At 37.8% G+C, this 27,717-nt stretch overlaps 1 protein-coding gene across 7 annotated transcripts in view; it reads right to left on the minus strand.

Moving 5' to 3' along the window:
- LOC117205459 (sodium/potassium-transporting ATPase subunit alpha) overlaps window positions 1-27,717 on the minus strand; it is a 172,686-nt gene that overhangs the window by 18,171 nt on the left and 126,798 nt on the right. For 5 of the 7 annotated variants that reach the window (XM_033443874.1, XM_033443873.1, XM_033443875.1 and 2 more), the window contains exons 2-5: window positions 10,128-10,208; window positions 8,392-8,517; window positions 3,880-5,605; window positions 2,995-3,231 (exon numbers count right to left, since the gene is read on the minus strand). In XM_033443874.1, the coding sequence (XP_033299765.1) occupies window positions 2,995-3,231; window positions 3,880-5,605; window positions 8,392-8,517; window positions 10,128-10,208 (2,170 nt within the window). The remainder of the gene's footprint in view (window positions 1-2,994; window positions 3,232-3,879; window positions 5,606-8,391; window positions 8,518-10,127; window positions 10,209-27,717) is intronic. The other 2 variants (XM_033443878.1, XM_033443879.1) reach the window with 1 other exon arrangement.

Below are 27,717 nucleotides of genomic sequence, written 5' to 3' on the forward strand. Positions count from 1 at the left end.
GAGGATTCATTAAGATTATTAACAAGTGTAATGTAGAATTTTCCGCATTATAAATCAAAAGAGGATTTGGTCAAGTGCAGCACAGGTAATAAACAAGCTGCAGTTCGCTACAGCAAAGGTAGAGACACATTACATACACGTGATATCATGTGTTACCGCATTGCATACGATAGCACGTAATATCATAAGTAGGATTTATTTATTATTTTTGTATCACCTTATATGTTGGAAACCATTCAATAACACATCGTCTCTTGTGAATAATGGAATGTGAAACCTCAAGCAGGTAGCTCTTTCGATTAAGAGGAAGATATACAAAATCCTGCAGCATTTCTGATTCAGAATAGAACGCGTAGATCAATTTGGCTATAGGAAATAAATGCAAAGAAAGAACGTCTGTGAGAATATAGTCATTTAGTTAAATAATTAGAAGAACATCCTGGTTGATACAATATGTGTTTCAGAATGACTAAAGAAGAATTTGAATTTTTGCATGGTCTAATTGAAAATGATATAAAGAAAAGAGAATAAAAAGTTTCGTAGAAATATAAGCATTCGTGAAAAATTAGCAGTATGTTCAAGGTATACTTATAATAAAATTCAAGGTGTTCTTTCGTTAATTATTTTCATTAAAATGATTATTGATGTTACAGCCAACCATAACGTATATGAAGATTCTGGCCGAGAATGGGATGCTTGGTCAGGACAGAAATCTTGTTTCTGTTGATTTCGGATCTCTGCTTGTCATATTGCACTATTCAATGTGAATTTGATTTCACTTTACTCGTATCGTGGCAACTGTCCTGTCATTCTTGCCATACTTCAAAAGAACATATGAGTTTCTCTTTATTTCACATCTTCTATTACTACTAATGCTATTTATTATTTCTTCCGCCATACTTTTCAACATAGGCTTATGGCATTTATTGCTTTTTGTAATTTCTAATAATCCTATCCCTTCTGTGTTATCCGTAGAATTTTTTTTCTGATCTGGATTGAACTGATTTGGCTTCCGTCTGCATTTTCTATACTGCCCTGATCTTCGTCTGTATCAATCTCATTGTTTCCATTATTTTCCTACTGAATTATATCATTTTCCGACATTTGCGATTCAGGTTCTCCTATGCTACTATGCGTTCTGAAACAAATTACACTAATATAACAAATACATATATAAGAATATAAAAGATACAAAATGAGAAAATAAGAAGAAACATTAATACTTATTTTAAAACTTTACCAAGGAAGTAAGGTTTCGTTATGCTTACATTCTGGCACCCAGAAATGACAAAAGAGACGTTATTTGCCTGAACAGCCAATGCTCCCGCGGTATAATTTTCTTAGCAGCTTCGCCGCTTTTCTGCTTCACCGTTTGTCCCTCTTCTTTTCTGCGTATTTGGTTGAAATAATTTCTTCTTTTACTGTAAACTTTTGGTAATTCTCTTCAAAATATAATTCTTAATTACAAGTTAGGATTCGATACTGTCAGAGGAATAATAAAAGATGTTTGTAATTCTATATGGAAACCTTGAAGCCCAACTGCTCAGCCAACAAAGGAGTCCTTAAAAAATGTCCTACTAATTCAAAAATTCTGTAATTGCAATAATTCCACGGTACTTTTAGTTTCAGTTGATGCTAACTACAAGTTTCCATCATTTTTTGGAAGAAAACTAGAAACTAAACAGCTCAATGTTCCACGAGCATCTCTCCTATTGTGGAGAATGGCGAGGCTCAACTGTATTTCATTGTAGGAAACGATGCATTGATAGCAAATATCATTTGATATGAACGAAGCAAACAGGATTATTAATTGTAGGTCGTCGCGAGTCAGACGAGTTGCAGAAAATGCATTTGCTATTTTAACCGCTGGACAGTCTTTAGAAACCAGTTAGAAGCATAAGCAGAAGTGGCAGACAAAATCATATTGGTAGCGTGCTGCCTGCATCAAATGTGACAAGTTGGAGCCTGATGTTTTACCGAAATTTTACAACTGCTTGCTTCCCTACAAGGAATATGAGAATATAAATGAGACAAAATTTTACTCAAATAGCGTTTTGAATTCGCGAATATTTTAACGAATACTTGGACTCCTCCGATGGCACAGTACCGTGGCAGATAAACATGGTTCGTAGAGGAAGATTAGAAACAAAGGATTAACAAGTTTATAAAACACAATAGCAAACCAGCGTTATTTGAATTCATCTAGATTTTGTTTGTATAAATACGTAGAAATTTTAAATAATCACGATGTTTGTACTTACAAGATATTTTTAACTGTCGATCAAATTCTTCTCAAGCCTCTCGTAGCATCTTCTGATTCACAGAGCCGCAGGATTTTTCGTTAAATAACACTGTACGTTTCCTCGCACTTTCTATTAATAATTCCTCCATTGTCTGCCCTGCTCACGCGACATTAAAACTGCCAGACGTCGCGGAATTGATGTCTGCTTTTACACGCGACGATACGCGAAATGCCGTAAACAGCGTGGCGTGACGCTGACTTGTTTCCAACGGATTTAAAACGATGGAAATACACCGGTTCACACTTCTCGAACGTCACGTGAAATAACCCGTTGTTACGTGATTTCACGTGACGCGAAAGTAACGCGTTTCTACCTTAAGAGTCAGTGCACTCCAAAGAACTTAAAGAGGATTATTCAGAGAAATATTATAACGTTCATTCGGTTCAGGTATGAAGTTGTTTGAACTGATTGTTGCGTTCAAACTGATCAAATGGTTTGGTTAATACGTTACGTTCGAACTATCTAATCTATATTTTTATTTATTGTATATTCCTATGATTGGAGAAAGGAATATCTAGCAATGATCTATTCATAGACCCGGCAGAGATTGCTTTTGACAATAGAGCCATAGTGGTGGGATTGAACCGTTTGGATTTATGCGAAACAACCGTGTTGGATTTGAAACAAACGTTCACAGTGATGGAAAATATTATTCACAGGAAAGGGTAAAGAATAAGATAAAATAGCGTACCAGTTACAGCGACGATAGCACCCATTCGTTGGCAGCCTTCGACGATGATGAGCTTCTGCTGTGGCGAGGTACGGGCGAACACAATTTCGGTGTGGTACCTGAGAATCTCGTCCAGTTGGTCGGAGTTCAGTTCCCTGAGTTCGGTTCCGTGGATAACGGCGGCTTTAGCCTCGCGAGGATTGACTTCGGATACCGGGATATTCAGCCGTTGAGCAATGTCCTCGACGGTCTCGTTACCTGATCAAAAATATCATTTTCAACCTAAGTATTTTCTTCTAAGAAAGCAAGGGTGCTCGGCGCTTCGAACTGATTTTCCAATAAATTTACGTAAGTATCCACTCCCTTGGGAAGTGTAGAATCGAAATTACTTATCAGGTTCCTAACAGCTGCTGCGGATTTATGAATATTTTATAAGAAGGGACAGAGTCGAAGGGGAAATTCTCATTTGCATTCTTCTGCTTGACTACGCGGTATACCGAAACGATTTGGGAAACGAGGAGATTCGGATGTAAATGTGGCAATTTGATTAAATTTGGTTAAATAGTTTCGGTGGTTACTTTGCTTTAACTAAATTTTCGCTCCTTTCTAAGCGGAAGTAGATATCCAGTTACAGGTTCGACCAGAAAGAAATTGTATTTGCTTTTCATTACTGATGTTTCCACACCATAGTTATCAAACAATTGTTATATAGTATAATCCTCTACAGAAAATCTCCCTTCAAACAGTAGAATCTCCTAATAAAAATCTCCTCGACATAATCTGTAAAAAAACTCACTAAAAACAACTAAATAACTCCAACAGAATCTCCTCGATATAACCAATTGTAAAGGATGGATTAGAAGAAAAGTAAATAAATGAGAGAAAGGAACTACCAAGAAAACTGACCTTCAGAGATGATGCCGACAGATTTGGCAATGGCTTTGGCAGTGATCGGATGGTCACCGGTTACCATGATGACCTTGATGCCGGCGGAACGGCACTTGGCGACCGCGTCGGGCACCGCAGCCCTGGGCGGGTCGATCATAGACATCAGGCCAACGAAGCGGAGTCCATCAACCGGGAAGTTGGGGTCGTCGCAATTGAATTTGAAGCCGATCGGGAATTTGTCGGACGGCAGTATGAAGTCGCAGAAACCGAGTACACGTTCACCAAGGCCACCAAGCTCCAAGTAAGCGTTGTTGAAAGCCTCCTTCATCTCTTCGTCGAGTACCTTTTCCTTACCACCGATAAAGATAGTCGAGCAACGATCAAGAATTCTTTCTGGCGCACCCTTCATCACGAGAAGATGTCGAGGATCGTCTGGGTTGTCGGATTCGTGGATAGAAACTTGATACTTGTTGGTAGAGTTGAATGGAATCTCGCAGACTTTCTTGTTGCGTTTCCTAATGCCCATAACGTCACCAAGAGCAAGTTCCATACATTTCAACAGAGCAGCTTCCGAAGCATCGCCGTTCACCTCTCTCTTCAGGATAGGCTTGTCTTCCTGGCCACCTTTGAATTCGGCACGGTTGCACAGAGTAGCAATTTTCGCCAGAGCTTTGAATCCAGGGCTGGTACGATCGTATTGAAGTCCAGACTGATCCTCCGTCGTGTCAGCTTCGATGATCTGATTGTCGAACCACATGTGAGCAACGGTCATACGATTCTGCGTGAGTGTGCCAGTCTTGTCCGAGCAGATGGTCGATGTCGAGCCCAGGGTTTCCACTGCCTCCAAGTTCTTAACCAAGCAATTCTTCGACGCCATACGTTTGGCGGTCAACGTCAAGCACACGGTCACGGTCGCTAGCAAACCCTCCGGTACGTTAGCCACAATAATACCAATCAAGAAGATAACAGCGTCGAGCCAATGGTAACCAAGGATGAAGGCGATAAGGAAGAACGTAATACCAAGGAATACAGCTACGCCAGTGATCAGATGGATGAAATGGTGGATCTCCTTAGCGATCGGAGTTTCGCCGGTGTCAAGGCCGGACGCTAAACCAGCAATCCTTCCCATTACAGTTTGATCACCACAGCAGATCACAACACCCTTTGCGGTTCCTTCAACGGCATTCGTCGAGAAGAAAGCAAGATTTTTCGTTTCTAATGGATTTTCGTTCGTGAACTCTGGAGACCTGGACTGCGGCTCGGATTCACCGGTCAGAGAGCTGTTGTCCACCTTGAAGCCCCTCGATTCGATGATACGGATATCGGCCGGGATACGATCGCCGAATTTAACATCCACGACGTCTCCAAGTACCAGTTCTTCCGCTTTCAATGTCAGTTTCTCGCCTTCCCTAATTACAGTCGCGATCTGTGGTACCATGTTCTTAAACGATTCCATGATCTTGCTGGATTTACTCTCCTGGTAATACGAGAATATGCCTGTAACTATGACCACCGCCGCTAACACGATACCCAGGTACAGATTGTCGTCATTTGGATCCTCGCTGGTCGTTGCTTGGATCGAGTATGCGATGAAGCAGAGGATCGCGCCGATCCACAACAGTAACGCGAAACCACCGAACAGATTTTTACAGAATTTGACCCATTCTGGCGTTTGTTTCGGCGGGGTCAGCGAGTTTGGACCATCCCTTTCTAAATTCTCTTTTGCCTTCGCATGGCTGAGGCCCTGAAACAAAAATAGTTTATCGTTAGTTCATCATGTTTGCAGCATTATGTTCGATTTGTTAGAGTATTTCTTTGGTAAAGTTTGAGGTCTATTGCGATTTATAATTGTTGCCAAATCGAAGCAGTGTTATGATAGTTTGGATATCAAGTTCTCAAATACTGGATTATGAAGTTATGTGGATTATGAAGTTTGTTCTTTATTTTGAATTAGATTGCGATGTTCTGCAACTTCTTTCTATTTGTTGGTTATATAGTTCTTACTCTGTGTAAAATGAGTACAAGTACCGTTTACAGTTAGCATTCAGTCACTTTTTGATTATAGTCGTTCAAATTCTAATATTATCCCAATAGTTATATAATACTTTTAACGTAAAATTATAAGAATCTGAATTATCAATCATTATTGATACCCAAACTATTAATCGTTTTAGCAACGTCTATCTATTCGAACTCTCAATATTCCTCGAATATCTATTTTGTTCTTTCAACGAACATCATGGACCAACATCATTCCCAAATTAATGTGCATAATCATAACGGTAGCAAGGACCGGAGAAATAACCATTGAAACCATTCTTCATTATCGTCCACAAAATCATTGTACGCAATGATTATATCCAGGATGGTATTAATTATTTGGACACATCAATAACAGACTACATGCTCTCCAATCAGAAATTTTAACGACGAGTTAGATAATTTTAGTAGGTATTGAAATTTTGCTATAGCGATATATTAACACATATATGTACTACTTTTTTCTTTTTAATTTTTCAATCAACCCATTCACGTCTTGTGTTAACGATTGCAACGCGTTCCACAATTATCGGCCTCGCTAAATAAGGGACATCAGGAATTTCGTGTCAGCGATGATACTCGAGAGCTTTAAATAACCCGATCGATCGAGGCGCGCGACTCGGTCGCGGAGAAAGAAAGAAAGAGAACTCGGCTCGCGTCAGCACCAAGTAATTATTCTAAACTGGAACGCGATTCCAACGATTTTCTTTTTTTAAATCGTTTCACTTTTTCGTATTTCTTTTTTTACAATATTCTGTGAGAAGCAAAGATGGATTCTTTCAATTTGCATACGTGTAACGTTACACCTCAAATACGATTCAGTGTAAATACTCACGAAATTCTCTAAATTGGTTAGAAGAACGCGATTCCAAGGAGGTCTTTTTTAAATCATTTCACTTTTTCGTATTTTTTTTTACAATATTCTATGAGAAGCAAAGATGGACTCTTTCAAATTCCACAAGTGTAACGTTACACCTCAAATACTATTCAGTGTAAATACTCACGAAATTCTCTAAATTGGTTAGAAGAACGCGATTCCAAGGATTTTTTTTCTTTTTAATTCATTTGACTCTCTCAAATTTTTTTAATAATATTTAATGAGAAGCAAAGATCGACTCTTTCAAATTGCACAGTGTAACGTTACATCTCAAATACTATTCAGTGTAAATACTCACGAAATTTTCTAAATTGGTTAGAAGAACGCGATTCCAAGGAGGTCTTTTTTAAATCATTTCACTTTTTCGTATTTTTTTTTTACAATATTCTGTGAGAAGCAAAGGTGGATTCTTTCAAATTGCACAGTGTAACGTTACATCTCAAATACTATTCAGTGTAAATACTCACGAAATTCTCTAAATTGGTTAGAAGAACGCGATTCCAAGGATTTTTTTTTCTTTTTAATTCATTTGACTCTCCCAAATTTTTTTTTAATAATATTTAATGAGAAGCAAAGATCGACTCTTTCAAATTGCACAGTGTAACGTTACATCTCAAATACTATTCAGTGTAAATACTCACGAAATTCTCTAAATTGGTTGGAAGAACGCGATTCCAAGGATTTTTTTTTCTTTTTAATTCATTTGACTCTCCCAAATTTTTTTTTAATAATATTTAATGAGAAGCAAAGATCGACTCTTTCAAATTGCACAGTGTAACGTTACATCTCAAATACTATTCAGTGTAAATACTCACGAAATTCTCTAAATTGGTTGGAAGAACGCGATTCCAAGGATTTTTTTTTCTTTTTAATTCATTTGACTCTCCCAAATTTTTTTTTAATAATATTTAATGAGAAGCAAAGATCGACTCTTTCAAATTGCACACGTGTAACGTTACACCTCAAATACGATTCAGTGCAAATACTCACGAAATTCTCTAAATTGGTTAGAAGAACGTGATTCCAAGGATTTCTTTTTAAATCATTTCACTTTTTCGTATTTTTTTTTTTACAATATTCTATGAGAAGCAAAGATGGACTCTTTTAAATTGCACACATGTAACGTTACACCTTAAATACGATTCAAAGCAAACACTCACAAAGTTCTCTAAATTGGCTAGAAGAACGCGATTCCAAGGATTTTTTTTTAATTCATTTGACTCTCACACTTTTTTAATAATATTTTATGAGAAGCAAAGATGGACTCTTTCAAATTCCACACATGTAACGTTACATAGATCTCAAGTGCGATTCAAAGTAAACAGCCCTAAAATTTTCTCTGCCTCGGTTGACGATCTGAATAAATTTTCGAATTAAAATATTGATCGTTAGAATATTCAATTTTCTAAAGTCCATGCAGATTTTTATTTAACCAAACGACCAATGTATTGCTTTTCAGTAGAACTGGTCTTCTATTTTTCTATGCAAACAATCAGAGAATGATTTCAAATAGGTTTCTGCTATAAGTCATTGATAAACGACATTTTTTTACGGAGAGGAAAAAGAAGGAGAAGAGTTGGTCGCGAAAGGGTTAAGAATGTGAATATACTTACGTTTTCGGGGTGCGTCTGAAATCTTTGATACAGTTCCTCGGGTGTAATTTTGTGGAAGTCAATGTCCAGCTCCTGCTTCAGGTCCTCTAAATTGTCCGTTCTCCGCTTTGGATTCTTCCGCCGCGACTGTTTTGCAAAAATAACATAGAACGGATTAATCGAAGAACAGAAAGTGAGTTAACGAGATATTAGGCGAAGCCCGTTTTATTTTCTCAAGTTTGGTGCTACGTTGAATCTAGGTGAACGCTATTAGCAATTGAGAGTAAAGCCAGTTTCTTAAGCTTGAAGTTATAAATACTTTGTTTAATATCCTACAATAAAAATAGGTTGGGAATATTATTTTTAACGAAGATGGTAAAAATATCGATTTTTTTTGTATGAAAGAATTATAAGGAAAATAGCAAGAGAATACTCAATACTTTAATTAACGTTTCTGAGATTAGTTTAAGTTCCTAGAACATTGATATTTCACATTGATGATTTCACATTTAATTCTTGAAATCTCATAATACATTCATCAAATTAGTTAAAGCTTTCAGAATAAGTTTCTAACTAGAGAAATCAGAGAATCTTTTAATATTTCAAAACTATTTTATTTCAAAATTATGATAATACCACAATCTTCGTTAAAAGGAGAGTGTCCTTATCAAAGTATAAGGATCACCCTAAGAACACCCTTCACCATACAAAATTACTTTTCATTCCAACACCACTTCGCATAAGAAATATTTACAACACAATCTTTCAGATACAATAATTGATCGTATGATCGTTGACTACAAGATGTTTCGTTTCCACGATCATACAGAATCGTCAGGGGACCAGTTTCAACCCTTCATCCCTGATATCAGTCAATTGTCTTAAATAGAGTCGTTAAGATCCAGAAAGTAGGCGACAGACGAAATCCCAAAGAGAATATTCCTCAGTCACGAACCGTAATGTCACAGTAATATATAAATATATATATTAATTGTTAAATGGTACAAATTAATTATATACATTGTGTTAGTAGTCAGTGTCATAGCGAGTATTAAATAATACTGTGCAGAATACAGTAATATTCAAAAATCTCCAGCTCTATAGTCTTCTCATCTTATATTCGAAAATCCACGTGTTGAACAAATTTCAATTAAATTTTAACTAATACCATGTGATCGTATAACAACTTGTCGTGCCATTTTCTTTTACCTACTACAGTTTTCTACCGATATTAGTTAAAATTTTCTTAGAACATGTCGTATCATTCTTGCGTTATAAAGCGAAAGACGCGTATAGCAGCTGAAAACTTTTGTACACCAGTGTATATAAAAAAGAATGCGTTAGTACCAGTCACCATAGAGAAAATAAGACTCCTCCCTTCGCAGAGGAACAGAGCAGAGACATTGATAAAAGTGTCTCGTTCGAAAAAGAATAGAAAGAGCAAAGATATGAAAGAGGTTTTAGAAGAAATTCTATGAAGGAATATTACGGAAAATTGTGTCGCGGATCTCCTGTGATTGTTAGAGTAGAATGACGAGGAAAATGGTTAGTAGAGAATGTCGAGGAAGAGAAAGATGTGACGGAGCATCTTTTGCAGAGAGAATTCCGAAGATTCGCGAAGAGAAAGAGAGTGATTGAGATAGAAACGAGGACAGAATTGGAAGATTCTGTCGTCGATGAAGCAAGCACCGGCGAAAATTGCCGGCGTAACACAAAAATGGAGAGCCACCGCGGACCGGAAGTCACGCAGTGAATACCTTGTACATCCCGTCGGCTGTTTTGTTGTCGTCGCGTATTTTCGGTAGCGTTGCGACCCTGTACGAGTCTGAGCGGCCATGCTGTAAAAAATGAGATGATAAAAAAAACATGAGATGAGAGCGAACGAAAAAGAATAAGGGAGAAAATTAACAGAGAAATAAAAATCGATGCTATACAATGACAAGTGAAAGATTCAATTAAACAAATAAATATTGCCATGACTCTTCGGTCGCGTCCAGTGTTCCTTGGTTCACGTGGCTGTAAAACTTCCTTTCGAACGTCTAACGAGCTTGAAAGGGCGAAATATTCAACGACAATGAAAAATATATATATTCGAAGGGAAGAAATATAAATGAAATAAAATTGATGGAATATAAGAAGCGCGGATTAATCGTTTCACTTTCGATTTTTAATTAAACGATACTTGAGAATTTTCTAATTTCACGTAATTTAATTGAACGCGATCCTTCAACACCAAGCACTCTCTAATTTTACGATAAACTTCAATTGCAAGCCCCAACATTCCATCTTCCTTTGAAGCTTCGAAGCTTTGATGCGTCCAGCTTCTTATTTCCACGATCGTCTAACAGTTCTTAGAATAATATTTTCCAAAAATAAACCGAATAGCCCAGTGGACGACTTTTGGTTCTATATTGCGTTTAGATCGCACGATCGCCGAAGTCGACCATGAGAACATGCAGAAGCGCAACGTGTTAGGCTTTTGGAAACACGTGGGCACAGTGGGCAGCGTGAATCGATTACACGAGGCCACGGTGCAGCCGCGAGCCTAATTTTCAAGAGCGACCTCGGCTGGCTGGTGTTTGAGTAACGACTACTTCCGGTACCGGTTTAACGAAGGCGTGTCACTGAAAATCGTCCGGTTCCCGGATCGTTTCGATCCTTGAACGAATAACTCGCGATGTAAATCACGATTTCTATTGTGAAGGACGCTATTGTTCATCCGTTCGACGTCCATCCATGTTTTTCTTGTACAGTTTTATAAACTGAAGGACGACGCTGAATCGACGAGTCTTGCGACTATTATGGTGATTTGTTAATCGAGTCATGAATGAAAAGTAAATCGATCTTTATTCTTCTATACATAGGTAAATACGATATAATTTATTTTCATTCGAGATAAAACGATATATCGGAGTAGGAGAAGTGGGAAATCACGTTTACGTAAATTTGGAAACATCCAATTCGAAGTTTCACATTTATTCGTTAATTCTTCGCGAATTCATTAGTTTTCGGGAAGATGAAATCGGGAAGATGAAAAGATGCACGCTTTTTCATAAATAAATCAAATTCCACGTATTAAGTGCATTCTGTATATTTTCGGAGTTTTTCATTAATTGTCGAAAGTAACGACAGTTCGATCGTTACGTACGAAGCTTTATTCGTTTTAATCGAAATATCAAAGGGAAACGTATACACCGATACGTTGTGTAATGAAAATTACTAGCATATTTATATAAAATTATTATATACGTTTATGAAAGCATCGAATTGAATGGTGCAGCGTGTTCGTAAAGTATTCGATAATTGAAATATTTCTATTGAAAGTAATATCAAGTTTGCGATAAATTGAGAACGAATGAAGTGAAGAATAAAGCTCCTTTCGATCTACCGAATAAACGCAAACGATTCCCTGTTATTTCCCCGTGTCTGGGGTATTTAAATCGAAGGGTGTGGTTTTATGGAGGTGAACGACTTCAGGGAAACATTCGACGACCATTTGCAGAGGAATGTTTGCCATGATATCTGCCCGTGAATTGGCGTAATCTCGTTTTCTCGAATGTTTGAACGCATACAAATGACGTACTCTAACGCGGGCATCGATAAAACGTTTCACAAAGGGATGGTATTTCTATGGTTCAAGCCTTAGAAAGTAGACGACAGATCAGAAATTCGTAAGGGTCGCACCCCTAGTCTTTCGACAAAGAAGATAGTGAAACGTGATTGATCGATTGACCTACAATTACTACTACTCATACTCATCAACATAAAAATAGGCGAATTCTTTGATATTTAGTTTTGCTCTTTATACCGTTGGACAAAATTTCGTACCTCGGTCGTTAGTTTTGTATACCAATCCTTAACTTTCTGTATTTCGTCTTAACCCTGTATTTTAATTTCCAATTTTCTGCATTTTTAGTTCCATATTCTCGTTTTAAATGTTCTATTCTCTTACATTTCTACTTTGATCGGTGATTACTCGTGCCTTAATTTTGCATTTTAATTCTTAATTTGTTGTGCGAGAAGTGTCGTCCTTTTACAGACACGTCTTTATACAAACGTGAAACCTAATCTGTCTAACTTTGTGATCTTTATTTTGACAGAACAAAATGGATCACAATTCAATGAAATGATATAAAACGGAAAATATTGTGCATCCATTATTTCCTTATAAAACGAAAGAAACTTCTCGGACGACCTAATGTATTCTAATACTTAATTCTGCGTACCCTGAATTTCGCACTTAAATTTCTCGTGTCCTGTATTTGTAATTTCGCTTTTATTAATTTCACTGTTTAATTTTGTATTCTAATTTTCAATTTTCTGCATTTTTAATCCTGCGCTCGCTAGTTCCCAGTTCTTTTTTCTATCTTTAGTTCTGTACGTCTGCTTATTTATTTTGACAACGTTATATGTATATATATTTATATTTATTATATATATATATATATATATATATATATATATCGGGGGTTGGAAAAAAACTGCGAACAGGGAACTGCGTAAAGTTTCGCGAGATACATCGGACAGGATGGCTGTACGCGCCGTGTATCGATCGGTCGGTGCATGTGCGCGCGCGATGCGATAATTGTCACTCGTTGCAGGAGAAGATTTTGCCTAGCCGCAGTGCAGTAAATTGTCTCGACCTCTCGTCGACTCGAAACGGTGATTGCAATACCGAACGTGTCGCGGAAATAAGCGAAATAGATTGGCGCGTAGCCAGTGGTTCTCGACGCTCGCGGAATTCTGTTCCAGTCGGTCGATAGATCGTGAGTCAAATCGAAAATGTTTTTCCTACGATCTGTTGCTGTTAGATTTAAAAGCACATAACAGAAACAACCAACACTATCATCGTATGAAAGTTATCAAAATTCTTGAAACTCTGAGAATTTCATAGCACTGCACCATCTTCTGATCCAACCACTTCGATCCTTCTCGAATCTTCTCAATCTCTAAACACAACTTCGTCTTTCTTGCAATCTGAATGCCACGGTTGGTGGTAAAAATAAGCGAAGAAAAATAGTAGAAACAGCGATGGCAAAAACGTAAATGATAATTTCAACTATTTCCCGTAAATAATCTACGCGGACACTATGAGGATTGGCGAAGAAAACGAGCAGAAATAATTCAGAAAAATGTACGAAATATCCAAAGCAGCTAATAGTCCTTGCAATATTATTTGGTAGATAAAACAATTTTCTACACTTCCATTTCTTTCTAATCGCATTCATAAAATCGCGTATTACAAAAATACGCACTCCACTAAGCGTATACGTATTCGTTAAATTAACTCGAGCGTTTTATCGATACCTGGTTCTACTATCTGTCTATTTATCTTTCTTCCCTACCGTATAAGTAAATTGAAAGATACCGGAAGATCGATTTTACTTTATCAATTCCCATGTTACTAGCGCTGTTGGCGAAAAAGGAAGGGAAGAACTGCGAGGAAACGTGGTCGAAAAACAGGACGGATCGAAGGCGAGCGGACGTAGTTGGTGACGAATGCTCAGCCTCTCTCTATTGATCCAAATGATACAGACACAAAGGTACGCGGCGGCTGTTCGTCAACGATTTTAACGAGCGGTGTGTGTCGACGGCAACTCTCGTTCCGTCGAAATAAATTGCCAGCGGCGTGCGCTGTCATGCCCTCCTGGATCCTCTCTATGACCGATATTTTAATGGCTCGCTTCAACAGGATTTTAGTTTCGAGCCATGCTTGCCCTTCCACGGTTAAATGTCCCGTGAACTCTGACACGAGTTTCCGTACACATCGTTACAGGCTCGTGAAACATAACTTTTATCGAACATACGAAAAATGTGAAAAAGTTTCTTTCGTTTTGTAAGATGATAATAGACGAACAATAATTTCTGTTTTACGTCTATTACGTCTATTATTTCCTTATAAAACGAAAGAACAACTTTTCGAACAACCTAATATATACGCGTATGGGCTACTTATAGAAAAGGTTGCAAGTGATTCTGTGTAACCGTAGTTTATCGCGGCGGTTGATTTTGTGAGCATCAGCGCGTCGGTGATAGAGTTTGCGCATCCCTATACGTTCATGGGAATGTGAGAAAGTGCAAAATTGCACAGAATGTACATAATATGGAGACGTATATGAAATATTCAAGGTATTAGATTGTCCAGAAAGTGTTTTTATTTTACAGACACGTCTGTTACAACGATGCATCTTTATACAAACATGAAACCTAATCTGTCGAACGTTGTGGTCTTTATTTTGACAGAACAAAATGGACCATAATTCGACAAAATAATATAAAACGAAAAACGCTGTGCATCCATTATTTCCTTATAAAACGAAAGAAACTTTTCGGACGACCTAATACGTACAGCTTTTTATAATGTCCGATGTAATTTTCTACGAAGGCTATACCTTTTTTTAAAAATTATATTCGCAAAAATATGAATTTGCATAAAGATACACAGTGTAACGACGAATATACGACAAGCGGAAGTCTTAAATCAATGTGTTTACTGGAACATTGTACGCGTTCGCGGTCTCTTTGTGTCGTCGATAGAAATCAGAGTTAAATCTCTTTTGAAGAGTGGTCGAGAAGTAGCCAAGATTTGTATGAGTTTCAAGATAAACAATTTTCCATTGAAAAGTATTTTCCTATACGACGATGTTGTTCATTGGGATTCTTGTGACATTTATTTACGTAACGCTCATGTTTATTCTCCTACCATCTAATATTTTGATATTGTAAGTTCCTGGTTTTTTTCTCCAATCTTCTCTTCGATCTCCTGTCCGTGGTAATTAAAGATACCTGGTTAATTGTTTATAAGAAAAGACCGATCTCTATTCTTTTGCTCGACACTGTAATGATTTTACCAGTAGTGTAAGATATACGCGTTGAGATGTTGAAGGTCTAAAAGATTAAAGGTTTGTGAATATTGGAGATGATTGAAGCGCATACCACGTGTCTGACCTTACGAGGCCTGATTCTACTTATCTTCAAGAAGCACATTTCCGTTCACCGTCACAACGTTCCATGAATCTGTCCCTGTCCCTTGAGAGTATCCTATCGTATCTCTTATTAATAATGTCAGTTACGGTTGTCAATATTGTCATGCATGTCTAATGCAAAGCTAATCGTCGATAGCTAACAATCATCCGTTTCATCTAATCAAAGCTCCATGCTCGATAACTTCATATCGATATATTGATTCTCAGATATAACTCAGTGTTGGCTGAATCATTGTGCTCCAAATGTCCAACGTCTACTGTCAAATATATTTACTGTCCACTACATATTCGCTTCGTAAAGAGAAAAGAAATATTGACGACATAGAAATACAACGTCGTTGTCGATTCTTCCATCGATTAGAAGATTACAGAGGAATCTTATATCTTATTATAACTTATGCTCACGTATGTTCTTTTGAGAAGAATAAAAACATTTTTATCTTTTAATTAATAGCGAGTAATTTCTAGAAAGAGGTACTTTTAGAAGAAACTTCAACTTGTTTCAGCGTCCAACGATATATTTGTAACATTTGTAAATTGCAAGCAAATTGTTCATCAGATTCAAAATATCAGTAACCTACATTATAGATGATCTTTCCCGCTAATTTCACTCTCAATGATTCACATGAGAAAATAGAAACTAAGCTTCCAGATGAAGAATTAGGCGAAGAAAACTAATCCTCAGCAATATCCTCGTAAACATAGAAAGTAATTTAACTCCGAACATCTACATAATCCACGACTAACTCAGCCTTGTATGTAATTAGATAAGTAGATATTACGTAATAATTAACGATAATCAAGTATATCACAATAAAATTCATACAACTTTTCCAAAACTTCAACCATATTAATTTTTACTCTCCAACACAAAAGGGTGAAACAAACATTTTGCCAAATTATCGTCAGCCTGACCGAGCCATCGACGACGATAACGATGCACAATTTTCTATATGGCCCTGTACCATCCCTCTACATGCGTAGACATTTGTATTCCATGTATGTGTGTTTCACACCATGGCGGAGGTGCGTACGTAACGAAATTGCATAATCGAGCTTCCTCAATGACGGGAACGCCGTGTGACGATCAACGAGAGATAATAACGTCGCGGAGGAGAATTGTCGCGTTTACGCTCGCGAGCGCGTCGCGTCGGTGTCGCGCGTAACAAAATTACGCTTTTTACGAGCGGTAGATGACGCTGGGCCCTGACTTGTACGCTTGGCCCCGACTTCTTCTACACGCTTGGCATTTTTATCTAATCGTGAACGCATTCCAACGAATACGTCGGCTGACGTATTTAATTCAGCTACACGCTGCAATATTAAATTACATGCCACGAATTACTCAGCCGGTTAACATAGCCAGACTTGAGACTATAAATTTCTCGCGGATCGTTGTCGCATTTTTACGTGCGAATCTCTTCATTCAAATCATCGTCGTTCCTTCCTTTTCCTCTCTGCCCCTCCGAGAGGCTCTTAGACCTTTTGGTCGCGTGTCGAACGACAGCGATCTCAAATTTGTTAATTTCGATGATAGAGAAAATAAAGTGAGATCCTGTTTGCTCGAATATCCGCCCCTTCCTGTTTCCTCCTTTCGTTGAATAAGAAATGATCGGTTTTTCAAGGGACGTTTATATCTGTCGCAGTTAGAAGCTTCTGCACAGCGTGGAAGTCTATCAAAGTCTGCGGATTTATATCTTTCTTTAGTATCGAAGGTTATACCGATTATTTCCAATATGTTTAATAACATGCTGCAATAATATTTACAGACAGTTATGCCATCACGAATGTTTACTATGATCTAAGATATACCGATTGATCACGTGGACACGAGGAAACATTTGATATCCAGATAATATCGCGCGGTTTTATATAGCTTTAATTAACGTATCCGAGGAATAAATCAGCGACTATCGTCTCACAGAATGATTCATAAATTAGCCGTCGACTCTCCAAAGAGTCCTCAACTACTTGTAAAACATTCATCAAACTCTATCACTATGAAATAATCCCTCTCGAAGTGTCGAAAATCTCTGGAAAATCAGGACTCAACTTAAAGCAAACTAAATGAAAGAAATGCTAGATTAGACCCAGCTATTTAGACGAAGCGGAGGAATCTTGGCAAAAATAACAACTCGAATAGAATGTTGATTCCCTAAAAAAGGTTCCTTAAAAAATATTCCTTAAAAAATAAATACGATAGGAGATAACGAACCAGTGAACACTGAAATATCAAAAATCTTCATCGGTCTCGAATCTAATTGAAAGCAAATTAAATGAAACGAGTCGAAGTCAAACGATTTGGAGGAAATTCACGGAACGCCCGACAAAGATTAGAGATTTCAAATTAAAAATTTCTCAACGCACACGTACGCTCGAAAATAGTCATCGAGATGGAACTGCGCTAACGAGGACAAGCGCAGAAACAGCCGAATCGATGAAGGTAAAAAAATTGGGATTTAAATGGTCCCGTGGCATCCATGAAGATCCTAATCGATGTACAAACGTTCGACGTAGATCGATCTAATCCGCAGGCTACGATAAAGTTCGCAGAATGCGAATGCTGATCGACCTTATACAAATTGCTGATCGTTAGCAAATGCGCGCGAGCACGTACTTTCCGGACCAGTCGTATACATAACGAGAGAGATTAGCGCGTAGGGACCGGAAGTGGTTGTCGAGCAGGAAAGCGTCGCGATAAAAGACACGATGAATCGACTCGTAATATTCTAATAGATGGATGTTTGAAGCTGAAGTAAATTGAATCGTTATTCATTTGTTTTTATATTGTTGTTAGATCGCATCTCGCTGTGGCTGCGTTGAAAAAAGAAGCCACGACGGATGTAGAGAATTTGATGTAAATGTGATGCATTTATTATTCTATTATTGTTTTATTATTATTATTTCAAAGTTATAATTATCACTAATCGTTTATTACGCGATTGCATTTCATTTTTGACGCGCTAAAACAGCTACGTTCAATGTACAGAATTTACCGTGACAGTGATGCATTTATTATGCTGTCATTATTATTTATTAGACATCGCAAGGTTACATCTCATTCTTGACGCGATAAAAAGAAGCTACGAACGATGTACGGAATTTTATGTAACAACGACGAATTTATTTTATCATACGATTTATTAATTTGTTCAATTTGATTTAAATAATGTGATAATTAATATTCCGTTAAATCTACTGTCGTCGCTTCGAGTATCATTTTCGCGGCTGTTTTCAAAACTTAGCGAGTTATTGCCTCTGTAATTGTACGTAGTGTCCCCTGAAAGCCTGTTCTTGGAACAATATTATGGTAATTGAAATGGTCATAGTCCTCGACTAATGCAAAGTAACAAATAAAATTGCATCAAAATAATTTAGTGGAAGCTTACGTTTTTATGAAATAAATTTCTTTTAAACAATTTACAAAAAGAAAAATGCAAATATTCTATCGTAATTTTAGTGACGCTTTAAATTTTCTCGCAGTGTAGGATACGTTGAAGATAATTGTGTGCAGTTGGAAAGTTCGTACATGGTATGTTGGACGTTGTCTGTACAGCAGTCTATTATGTTGTGGTCATTAGTTGGAATATATAGGCTAAGCGAACAGTGGAGCTCTGCAGGGCTCCCAAATGATTATCTATCCGAGCTTCGAACACATTTAGTGTACATAGATCAACGAGGTCGCTGTTGTAACGCAACGTTGTCCAGAGAGGACGTAATGTAACGTGAAATTGATGAAAAACAATGCAACATGAAATTGCAAAAGTATTACATAAAATATATTCTGAAACCGATACGAACAATCATTCTGCTTGTCTATTCAATGCAACAATCTCTATGCGATCTATTGATCTTGATGATAACACAGGTAGGATTTGCACGTAGCCATTTTCACTCTGCTATTTATTACCTGAATCAATAACTGTACCATCTAAAAATACTTTTGTACAGTTATAAAAGTCTGCCGTGATAGAAATAAATATGTTCGAGTTTATAGAATCCACTTGAAAGATACGGATACGTGGCAAATATTCTTCACGTATCTTATTATTACGAATTATTAACGTTTGTATCGCTTTGAAGCTACAAATAATCTTTCAAATTCTAACGACTATACTTTCGATACATTGAAGAGATAAGACGTACATTAATTGTTCATTTCAGCTTGCAGACATGCTCTCGCCAAATATCTAAAACAAATGCTTGAAACGTGCCATTAACCCGACCAACATCCCCTGTTTGTACAAAATAAACTCGTCGCGATTTTATTTTGCTTTCATTTCTATCCTCATCGACGAATGCACTGCTTTTTCCAGAGACATACTTTTTTCTCGAACAACCTTTAGGACGAACTTTCATCTCCAGTTACTTTTTAGAATAATTTTTCGTTGTCACAGATCTATCCATCGAACGATGAAATATTACGACGATGAATTTTTATTGAAATAAGATTTTAGGAAATTTCACAGCAAAGTTAACGCGGACTAAAAGTGACTACTAGAATTAATATCTAAAATGAGGGGAAGTAATTCGCTGAGAAGTTATATTGGTCGACTCTATGAGTTAAGATTCGTAGGATAATGGCAATGACGAATATTATTTTCCCAAACATTCCTTCGAAATTCTTTATGCTGTCTCTTTAGAAGTAGATCTGCGAAAATAAAATCTCTTTTTTGACAACGTTGAATATCGATTACGTATCGGAATAACGTGAAGTTTATCGTGTTTATGTACGTAGATTCATAAATACAAAGACGTAAAGAATGTAATAAAATACATGAAAATATATAAAATATTCAAATGAATGCGAATGTTGCAATATCTAACACGCGAAGGAAATCAAAACTATCTTTTTAGGTACGTTAATAAAAACTTGAATTTGCATAAACGTCTACGCTAATAAATCAATGTGTTAATCCACCATTGATGATTTCGTAAGGTAGAGTCGATCAATTTGGCTTCTCAGAGGCTGGAATATAAAAAAGAGCGGAGAACCTCGAGCAAGATGGATCTCTCGCAGTCTTTCGAAAAGAAGGCACGTTAGAAGCTCGCTGAACGAGAGACAAAGAAACAAAGTAAGCGAACGACCACGCCGGGGACCGTAATCGTCGAATTAAGGTCGAGGGTACGGGGGCTTTTATTGAGAAGAAAGCGTATCTGGGGATCGCAATTACTTGCCAGAAACGGGGGACGCTCTTGCGATTAGCGCGGTCAGGATCGACGAATTTTCTGCTGTGAATTGCACAGATAAGAATGTAACAAATGTCTTCGATTATTAAAAAAGTTTCAGTCAGTTTCGATAAATAATTAATAAATAGATTTAGAATTTATTTCCTTTTTTTTTTTTTTTAGAATTGAATATCGATCATGTAACAATCTAATGAAATCAAGAAATTAACAACAATCAGAGTAGATTAATTCATGGGTGAATTTTTCGTCAAAGGATTACGTTACAGTCAGTTTCGATAAATAATTAATAAATAGATTTAGAATTTATTTCCTTTTTTTTTTTTTTTTTTTTAGAATTGAATATCGATCATGTAACAATATCTAATGAAATCAAGAAATTAACAACAATCAGAGTAGATTAATTCATGGGTGAATTTTTCGTCAAAGGATTACGTTACAGTAGAACACGGAATTGCAATGAAATTAAGAAATTAACAAAAAGTGGAGTTGATTAGATCGATTTTTTAGTAGGCTCGCACTATACATAGCACACGAGACTGCAATGAAATTAAAAAATTAGAGGAAAAATGCAGTCGATCAATTTGTTTTCGCGAGGCTCATATTACACGCGGCAGTACATGAAACTGTAACGAAATTAAGAAATTAGCAAAAACGAATTAATCAATTTGCTATCCCGAGAGACTCGTGTTATATGCTACACATACACTACACGCACTACATGGAATCGTTTAATAAAAGGTGTCTGGAAATGTTTGAATGGAGTTTTCACGAACCTGTGTACCGCAAAGTACAAAACCGCAAACAACTTGCATTGTGAACTAAGAAAAACAATGGCCAAATAAACAATAAACGAAAGACAAACGCGAGCAGGAACTGAAACAACGGAAAAGCAACGGCGTTTGTAAATTGCGACAGCTGTAGAAATTAGTTTGTACGTTGGAAAGGGGTGGATTTCACCCTTTGGAGAGCCTCAAGTTCGTTCTCGCTTGTCACAGACGTTCGACCCACGAATTTCATCGCGACAGACGCCACAAAACCGAGTTTAATCGAGTTGCATAACCGTCTCTCTTCGTCCTCCACTCGCCCCGCCCCTTCAAAAGGGGCGGAAAATGGGTGGAACCGGAAGAGCTCGAAGGGATGCAACGGATTGACTTGAAATTCTAACAGAGTCAGCCCGTGCTTAACCCAATTCGATCTTCGTCGAGGACTTGACTTGGTCGGAACCAGAGAAGGGTGGAGTTCTCACGATACCGTGGTACTAACGAGGGTGGCGCAGGCTGAATGCTACGCTTCATCGTTGCGAACTCGCAGATATGGCGACGTTACGTTATTACGTAACGTGGAAAAGGCCTGGAGAATTTGAGAAACTTCTCAACTGATTTGGCGCTTGTTGGAATAATTGGAATTTCTTGTAAAAAATAACAATATATGTGATAGCACAGGATGATCGAAACCTTGTATTTAGCATGATATTGCAGAGAAGGAAAAGTAACGTTTAAATTATAGTAGAGATTTTATAATATTTTATAATATGCATTGTGAACGTAGGACTATCGTTTCGTTAAAATGTACTTTGTTTCAAATTGTAGTGGATTAAGTATTCCGATCTAAATAACAGGAAGCAAAGAGAATATAAAAGTATGACAGTAAAATATGAACATAGGAAAGGAATGTATATTACACAGATTGCAAGTAGTAAAATCGTGGGAAATAAAATATTTGAATCGCTAGAGATCTGTTATTAGACTTCTTGAAGTTTGATCTTTAAATGAATATTATAATATCGTAGGATTATTCTTTCACTAAACTTGGCTGCATTTTATTTCAAACAGTTCGGGTCGGTTTATTTGAATAAAATTGATTTAGAAGCTCGTTGTTCCACTTCTCCTTCCATTGGGTTTCACGGTAAACGATAAAATTGCGTAAGAGAACGGTTTATGAAGCACAGAGATTCACTTAAAACTACGCTAGTGAAATATGGTGCGGTATTCACGGCAAATAGTGGGTAGATAAAATTTGCATCTTGATACAAAATAACCGCCCATAAAACGGCAGAGGTTGTTCTCTATGGTAGATAAACCAGAATAGCGCTTGCGTTCAGAGTTACAGAGCTCGTTCCTCCGTAACAAACTTATTCGCGATAAAACCAGCCACTGTGCGATGGAAACATATTATGTAGATGTTCCAGACGCCCACTCCAACTCTAAAGGGATTACAATCGAGGAATCGATCGTTTCTGGTTTCTCGTTTGAAGCTACTATAAAGAAATAATCATAGCTAGAGCTAGAAGTTATTGCTATTCCAAGAACACTAACCCCATTTCTATATCCTTATACTCATTATACTTGTTGTGCAGTTATTATATCATCCTATAATTCCTCTTTCGTTTGGTTTCCATTTGATGGTTTTTCAATTTTCTTTAAAAAGAGGACACGATATTTTAACTAGAAATGAAAGAAGAACGAACAAATGTAATATACGTTATAGAAAAAGTTGGACGAATAAGAAGTTAGCTCTAACGTATGGTAGTTTAAACAGAACAATAATTTACATTCGAAGATTCAAAATTTTTCTAGCCGATAGTACAGATCTCGTAAGCAATCGATTAAGCCAATTTCATTATACCTATGTCAACACCTCGACAAATAAGTTACAAGTTTCTCACATTTCAATTATTTTTCTATCCTCGAAACGTCCTCTGCAAATTGAATTTTCATTATCTACCCTACTATGCGTTGCTACACGCAGATAATTTCCATACAACATCTGCTTCTACGTTATAGAACATTGATAAATCATCGTGAACGTTCTTTTCATAGTTCCCTGATTTTGATCTCAGGTTAAATTTAATTTCGTGCTCGAAAATAAGAATCCACGATGTACAAAATGGACTAGGATGTTTATCCACAGAATCCTTCATTCCAAAACGTTTCAGTACGAATAAAAATTCCCGAAAGACAAAGATGTTCGACCACGGAGCCCTTAAGTCCAAACAATTTCTCTCCGACTGAAGACAATCAGAAAGAAGAATTTCTCATAAGCAAACGATTATACCTAAGCTGATCATCCACGAAACCCTTCGCTCCAGATATTTTCTCTGCGAATAAAAACAGCCACCAACAGAATAGAGCTAAGATATTCATCTGTGAAACCTTCGATAGCAAATATTTTCTTTCCGAATAAAAACATGCGGAAACAAAAATGTCCCATATGCATATGGATTAGCTAAGGTATTCCTGCACACGATACTGCAACCACTCGTCCTTCGGCCCCCGGAGCGGAGAACGCGACGCCAGACGTCGCGTGATCCGTTCGCGTATCGCCGCAGCGCGTCACGAAGCCTCGAACCGCCCCCGAACGATTTAAATCGGCCTGGGGCCGCGTCCACACCGCGCTCCTATCGATGGTACCGTACCATTCTGATCCAGAAACCGACCCTCTTACACCGCCTCGCCTCGTTCACCCTGTGACGCGACGTTCCGCTTTCCGTTTCTCCCTTTTCCACTGTCCGCCGTGGGTCGATGAGGACGGAGCCAGCCGCAAGTGACGCGCATGCGACCTAACAGCCCCAACCAACCACCCCCTCCATCATGGATCAATACCCAACCAGGCCACCTGCCTTTTCTCTCTCTCTCTCTCTCTCTTTCTCTCTCTCTTTCTCTGGTGCAGCTCGAAAACGCGCGTGTGTCGCTGAAACACGCGACCCAACGTACGGGCAACACTCACGCGCGGACAATCTGGCGCCATAGGGTTGTCTCACGAGTCTTGATCTCACGGTTTCATCATTTTCGTTCGCTTGAATTTTTCAGCTAAATTGCAGGCTAGAGGTAAATTGGATGCGTTTGGACGAATTTTCCGGGTGGACTGTGCAAGGTAGGTATAAATTAGAAATGTTTCGCGAGGTGATTTGGGTGGAGCATGAGCCGCTTCGATGAATATTCCAGGTAAATTGTAAGGTAGCGTAAATTGCAAATGGTTTGTCAGGTGATTCGAGGAACATCGGTTGTTTCGATGAATTCTTCAGCTGGTTTTCCAGGTTCTCGTCGAATGATTTCGGTTAAACATGTGCTGTTCCGATGAGCTTTCTAGGTAGACCGTAGGGTGAGCGTAAATTAGAAGTTGTTGATTAGGTGATTTGGGTGGGGTGTATGGACTGGTTGGATGAATTTTTGAGGCAGATTGCAACGGAGGGTAAATCGCAGGCGTTTCGTTAAGTGATTAGGATGGTGCATAGGGTGTTGGAATTTTTGGGATAAATTGAAGGTTAAACGATTTAGACGGGACAGAGGCTATTTAGACGAATTTTGCGGGTAAGTTGTAAGGTGGGGAGGGCGTAAATTCTATTTACTACTATTCCGTTAAGTGATTTGGAATATGGATTGTTTAGATAAGTTCTACAGTCTACTGAGTAAATAAGACAATTTCATTAGAGTAAGATATAGATTAGAGTTAAGTGGATTTTCGGATATATAAAGTGAGTAAGATGTTTTCGATAGACATAGATTGGCTCGAATGGGTGTGATATTTTCATTAGGGATGGGCTGTTTAGAGTTCTAGGGTGTATTGAATGGGTAAGATGTTTTCATTAGGTAATTTGGGCGAGGAAACATGGCCTGTTTGGATAAATAGAGTGCATTGAGAGGATAAGATGTTTTCGTTGGTGTTAGTGGATGATCGGTTGATTGGAAAGTAAATAACCGGCGTTTGAAGCCTACAACATTAACTGCAGAATGTTTCCCAATTTCTGTGACATCATTGAAACATCTGGGATACAGAATTTCTTCAGATTTCAACATATTATCGTGCATATTGTTATATCGGAAGAAACATCTGTCTGAAAGAACCTCTTACAATCGTAGACTTGGAAAAATTGTAGAAATTGTTTTGTAGCAGCAGCATAATTTTCTTTCGTAACTTAGGTACTCGTTAAGATTAAGAAGTAGCTCTGCTGCTGAGAATTTATTCGATATCGTTAAGGTAATTAGACGTCAAGCCTGAAAAATGTAATTAACTTGGTCATATGATAGATTCTTTAGAAGTTTCGTGTCTCTATAAAAGAACAGGAAAAAAGAAGAGTAGAGGGACGGAACTTGATAACATCATCTTTAAGCTTCTACACAGACGCAGAAAGTTAATAAGATCTAACTACATTTCTTTTCAATTTCCGCTTATTCGCTCCTTGCCTCATCAAATTTGCAAACGTCCAAAGCACGGTAACTCGATTATCGTTAATCCAGTCAAAGTTGAACGAAGATTAAGGTAGCCATTTAGTTTCGAGCAATTCTGCTATTCTCATTGTTCGCGATTAAGAAAAATCGTTCTTTTCTCTCTCTAACAGACGGTCGGTTTGAACGCAAACTTAATTGGCTGCCATTTTTCTCCTTGTTTAATATTACAGGCTCCATTGCGTCACTTTTTCCGACCCTGTAGTTCACTGTCTCATTTTTCCTCGTTTCCACCAGCCGTTTCAACGACTTCTGCTGTCTTCTTTTTAGCAGGCTGACGAGGGTGGCCAGAAACATATACCGGCCAACCAGGTCAGCACAGAGTTCTCGTCCTCGTTTATCACATTGTGTCCCTTGTGTACGTGTATACATGTAGAAGATAGTTATGTATAACTCGGATAACGGGGACATCCTTCGACGTCCTGGACGTCACTGTGGTTAGCTTCCTTCGGGCTATTTCCGAGCAAAATTTAGTATCGACGCGGTATATATTCGGATTGATGGTTTAGGAGTTTGTTGTTCTCATGCTCTGGTACGTAAATTTAGTTTTATCGACTTTCTAGAAAATTCCACGTGGAGAAAATATATTTGAGAAATTGAAAATTGTCAAAGTTGTGGAATATTCGAGTTTACCAATTTTAAATATTAATATTTCCGAATATTCGAAACTTTTAACTTCCTAATTGTCGAACTCGCGTACATTCGGAAACCTCTAGTTTGTCAGATTTACCAAATTTTGAAATTACCAAATTTCCAAACTCCCGATCTGCCAGACGATCAAATTTCTCCATTTTCAAACTTTCGTTGCCCGGAAATTTATTCTCCGAATTTTCAAATTTAAAAATCTCCGAATTCCCAAACTCCCCATCTTCCGAACTGCTAAATTCCTCAATTTCCGAACCTTAACCCACCCAAATCCCCAAACGTTCTAACGTCCAAATATTACGCCAGAACGTGAAAGCTACAAAAAGGACGTAAACGAAACACCAACGAAATTACAGACCAAATGAAAACTTGCAGAACGCTGTATCTAGCGAAAAAGCAACTTCCTTGATCCCCGTGGTAGCGTCACCTACATGGCCATAAGTCGTGTCCCAAAAAAGGACAGCAAACAATATGAAATATTTCACATTCAACGCCAAACAGCGTCCATTCAGGGGACTCAATTGGCTGGCACGGCTCAAAGGGTCCAACCTGGTCCCATGCGGCTTAGCAAACCCGTTCCTTCCACTTTCCTATTCAGAGGCATCTCTTGGATCACATTCTCTGGGCAGGTCTCGCGTACCCTTCTGCGTCGCGTTCATTTCACTCGGGACCCTCGTACAACCAGTACGAACAACAGCGAACCAGTGACCCATTAATAGGACACGTCGCAAACCGCCCCTAGTCTGCCTGGTAAATATGTAACCGGTACACAGCCAGCGAGAATTCGTGTAACTGTGTTATACGATCCGCGTAAACTAATTTCCACCGGTGGAGAATCGTATTACCAGCTGCCACGAAACTTTCGATCAGAGGAAGTCGACCTGGTTGACGGCTCGCGTCAAACCTACGGTTGGTATAGTCGAGGTATGGTAGGTATAGAATACGGTTCTGTATCAGTGGTTTGTTAGAACGTTACTATGGTAATTTAATGATGACTTTTAGTAGTTGCAGATTTAATTAGATGAAGGATATTTGCAGAAATTCATATCTCTATTATTGACTTAATTAACACTGGAACTACCACACCAATCAAATTGACTGGTTTTACAATTTTATTTTAAAATTCCTACTTCGTGTTATATTTTTTTCCGGCAATGATGTAACGACTTTCGCAACGATAACTAAAAGAATAATATAATGAATTTTATTTTGTTTCTTATGTATTCAAACTAAAAATAATTTTGTATCCAGGCTATTTTTACCACTACCAGTCAAAATGACCGATACTTGTCAAAGTATAA

This window comes from Bombus bifarius, unplaced genomic scaffold (assembly GCF_011952205.1).
Source record: "Bombus bifarius isolate JDL3187 unplaced genomic scaffold, Bbif_JDL3187 scf7180000007990, whole genome shotgun sequence".
Taxonomy (NCBI): domain Eukaryota; kingdom Metazoa; phylum Arthropoda; class Insecta; order Hymenoptera; family Apidae; genus Bombus; species Bombus bifarius.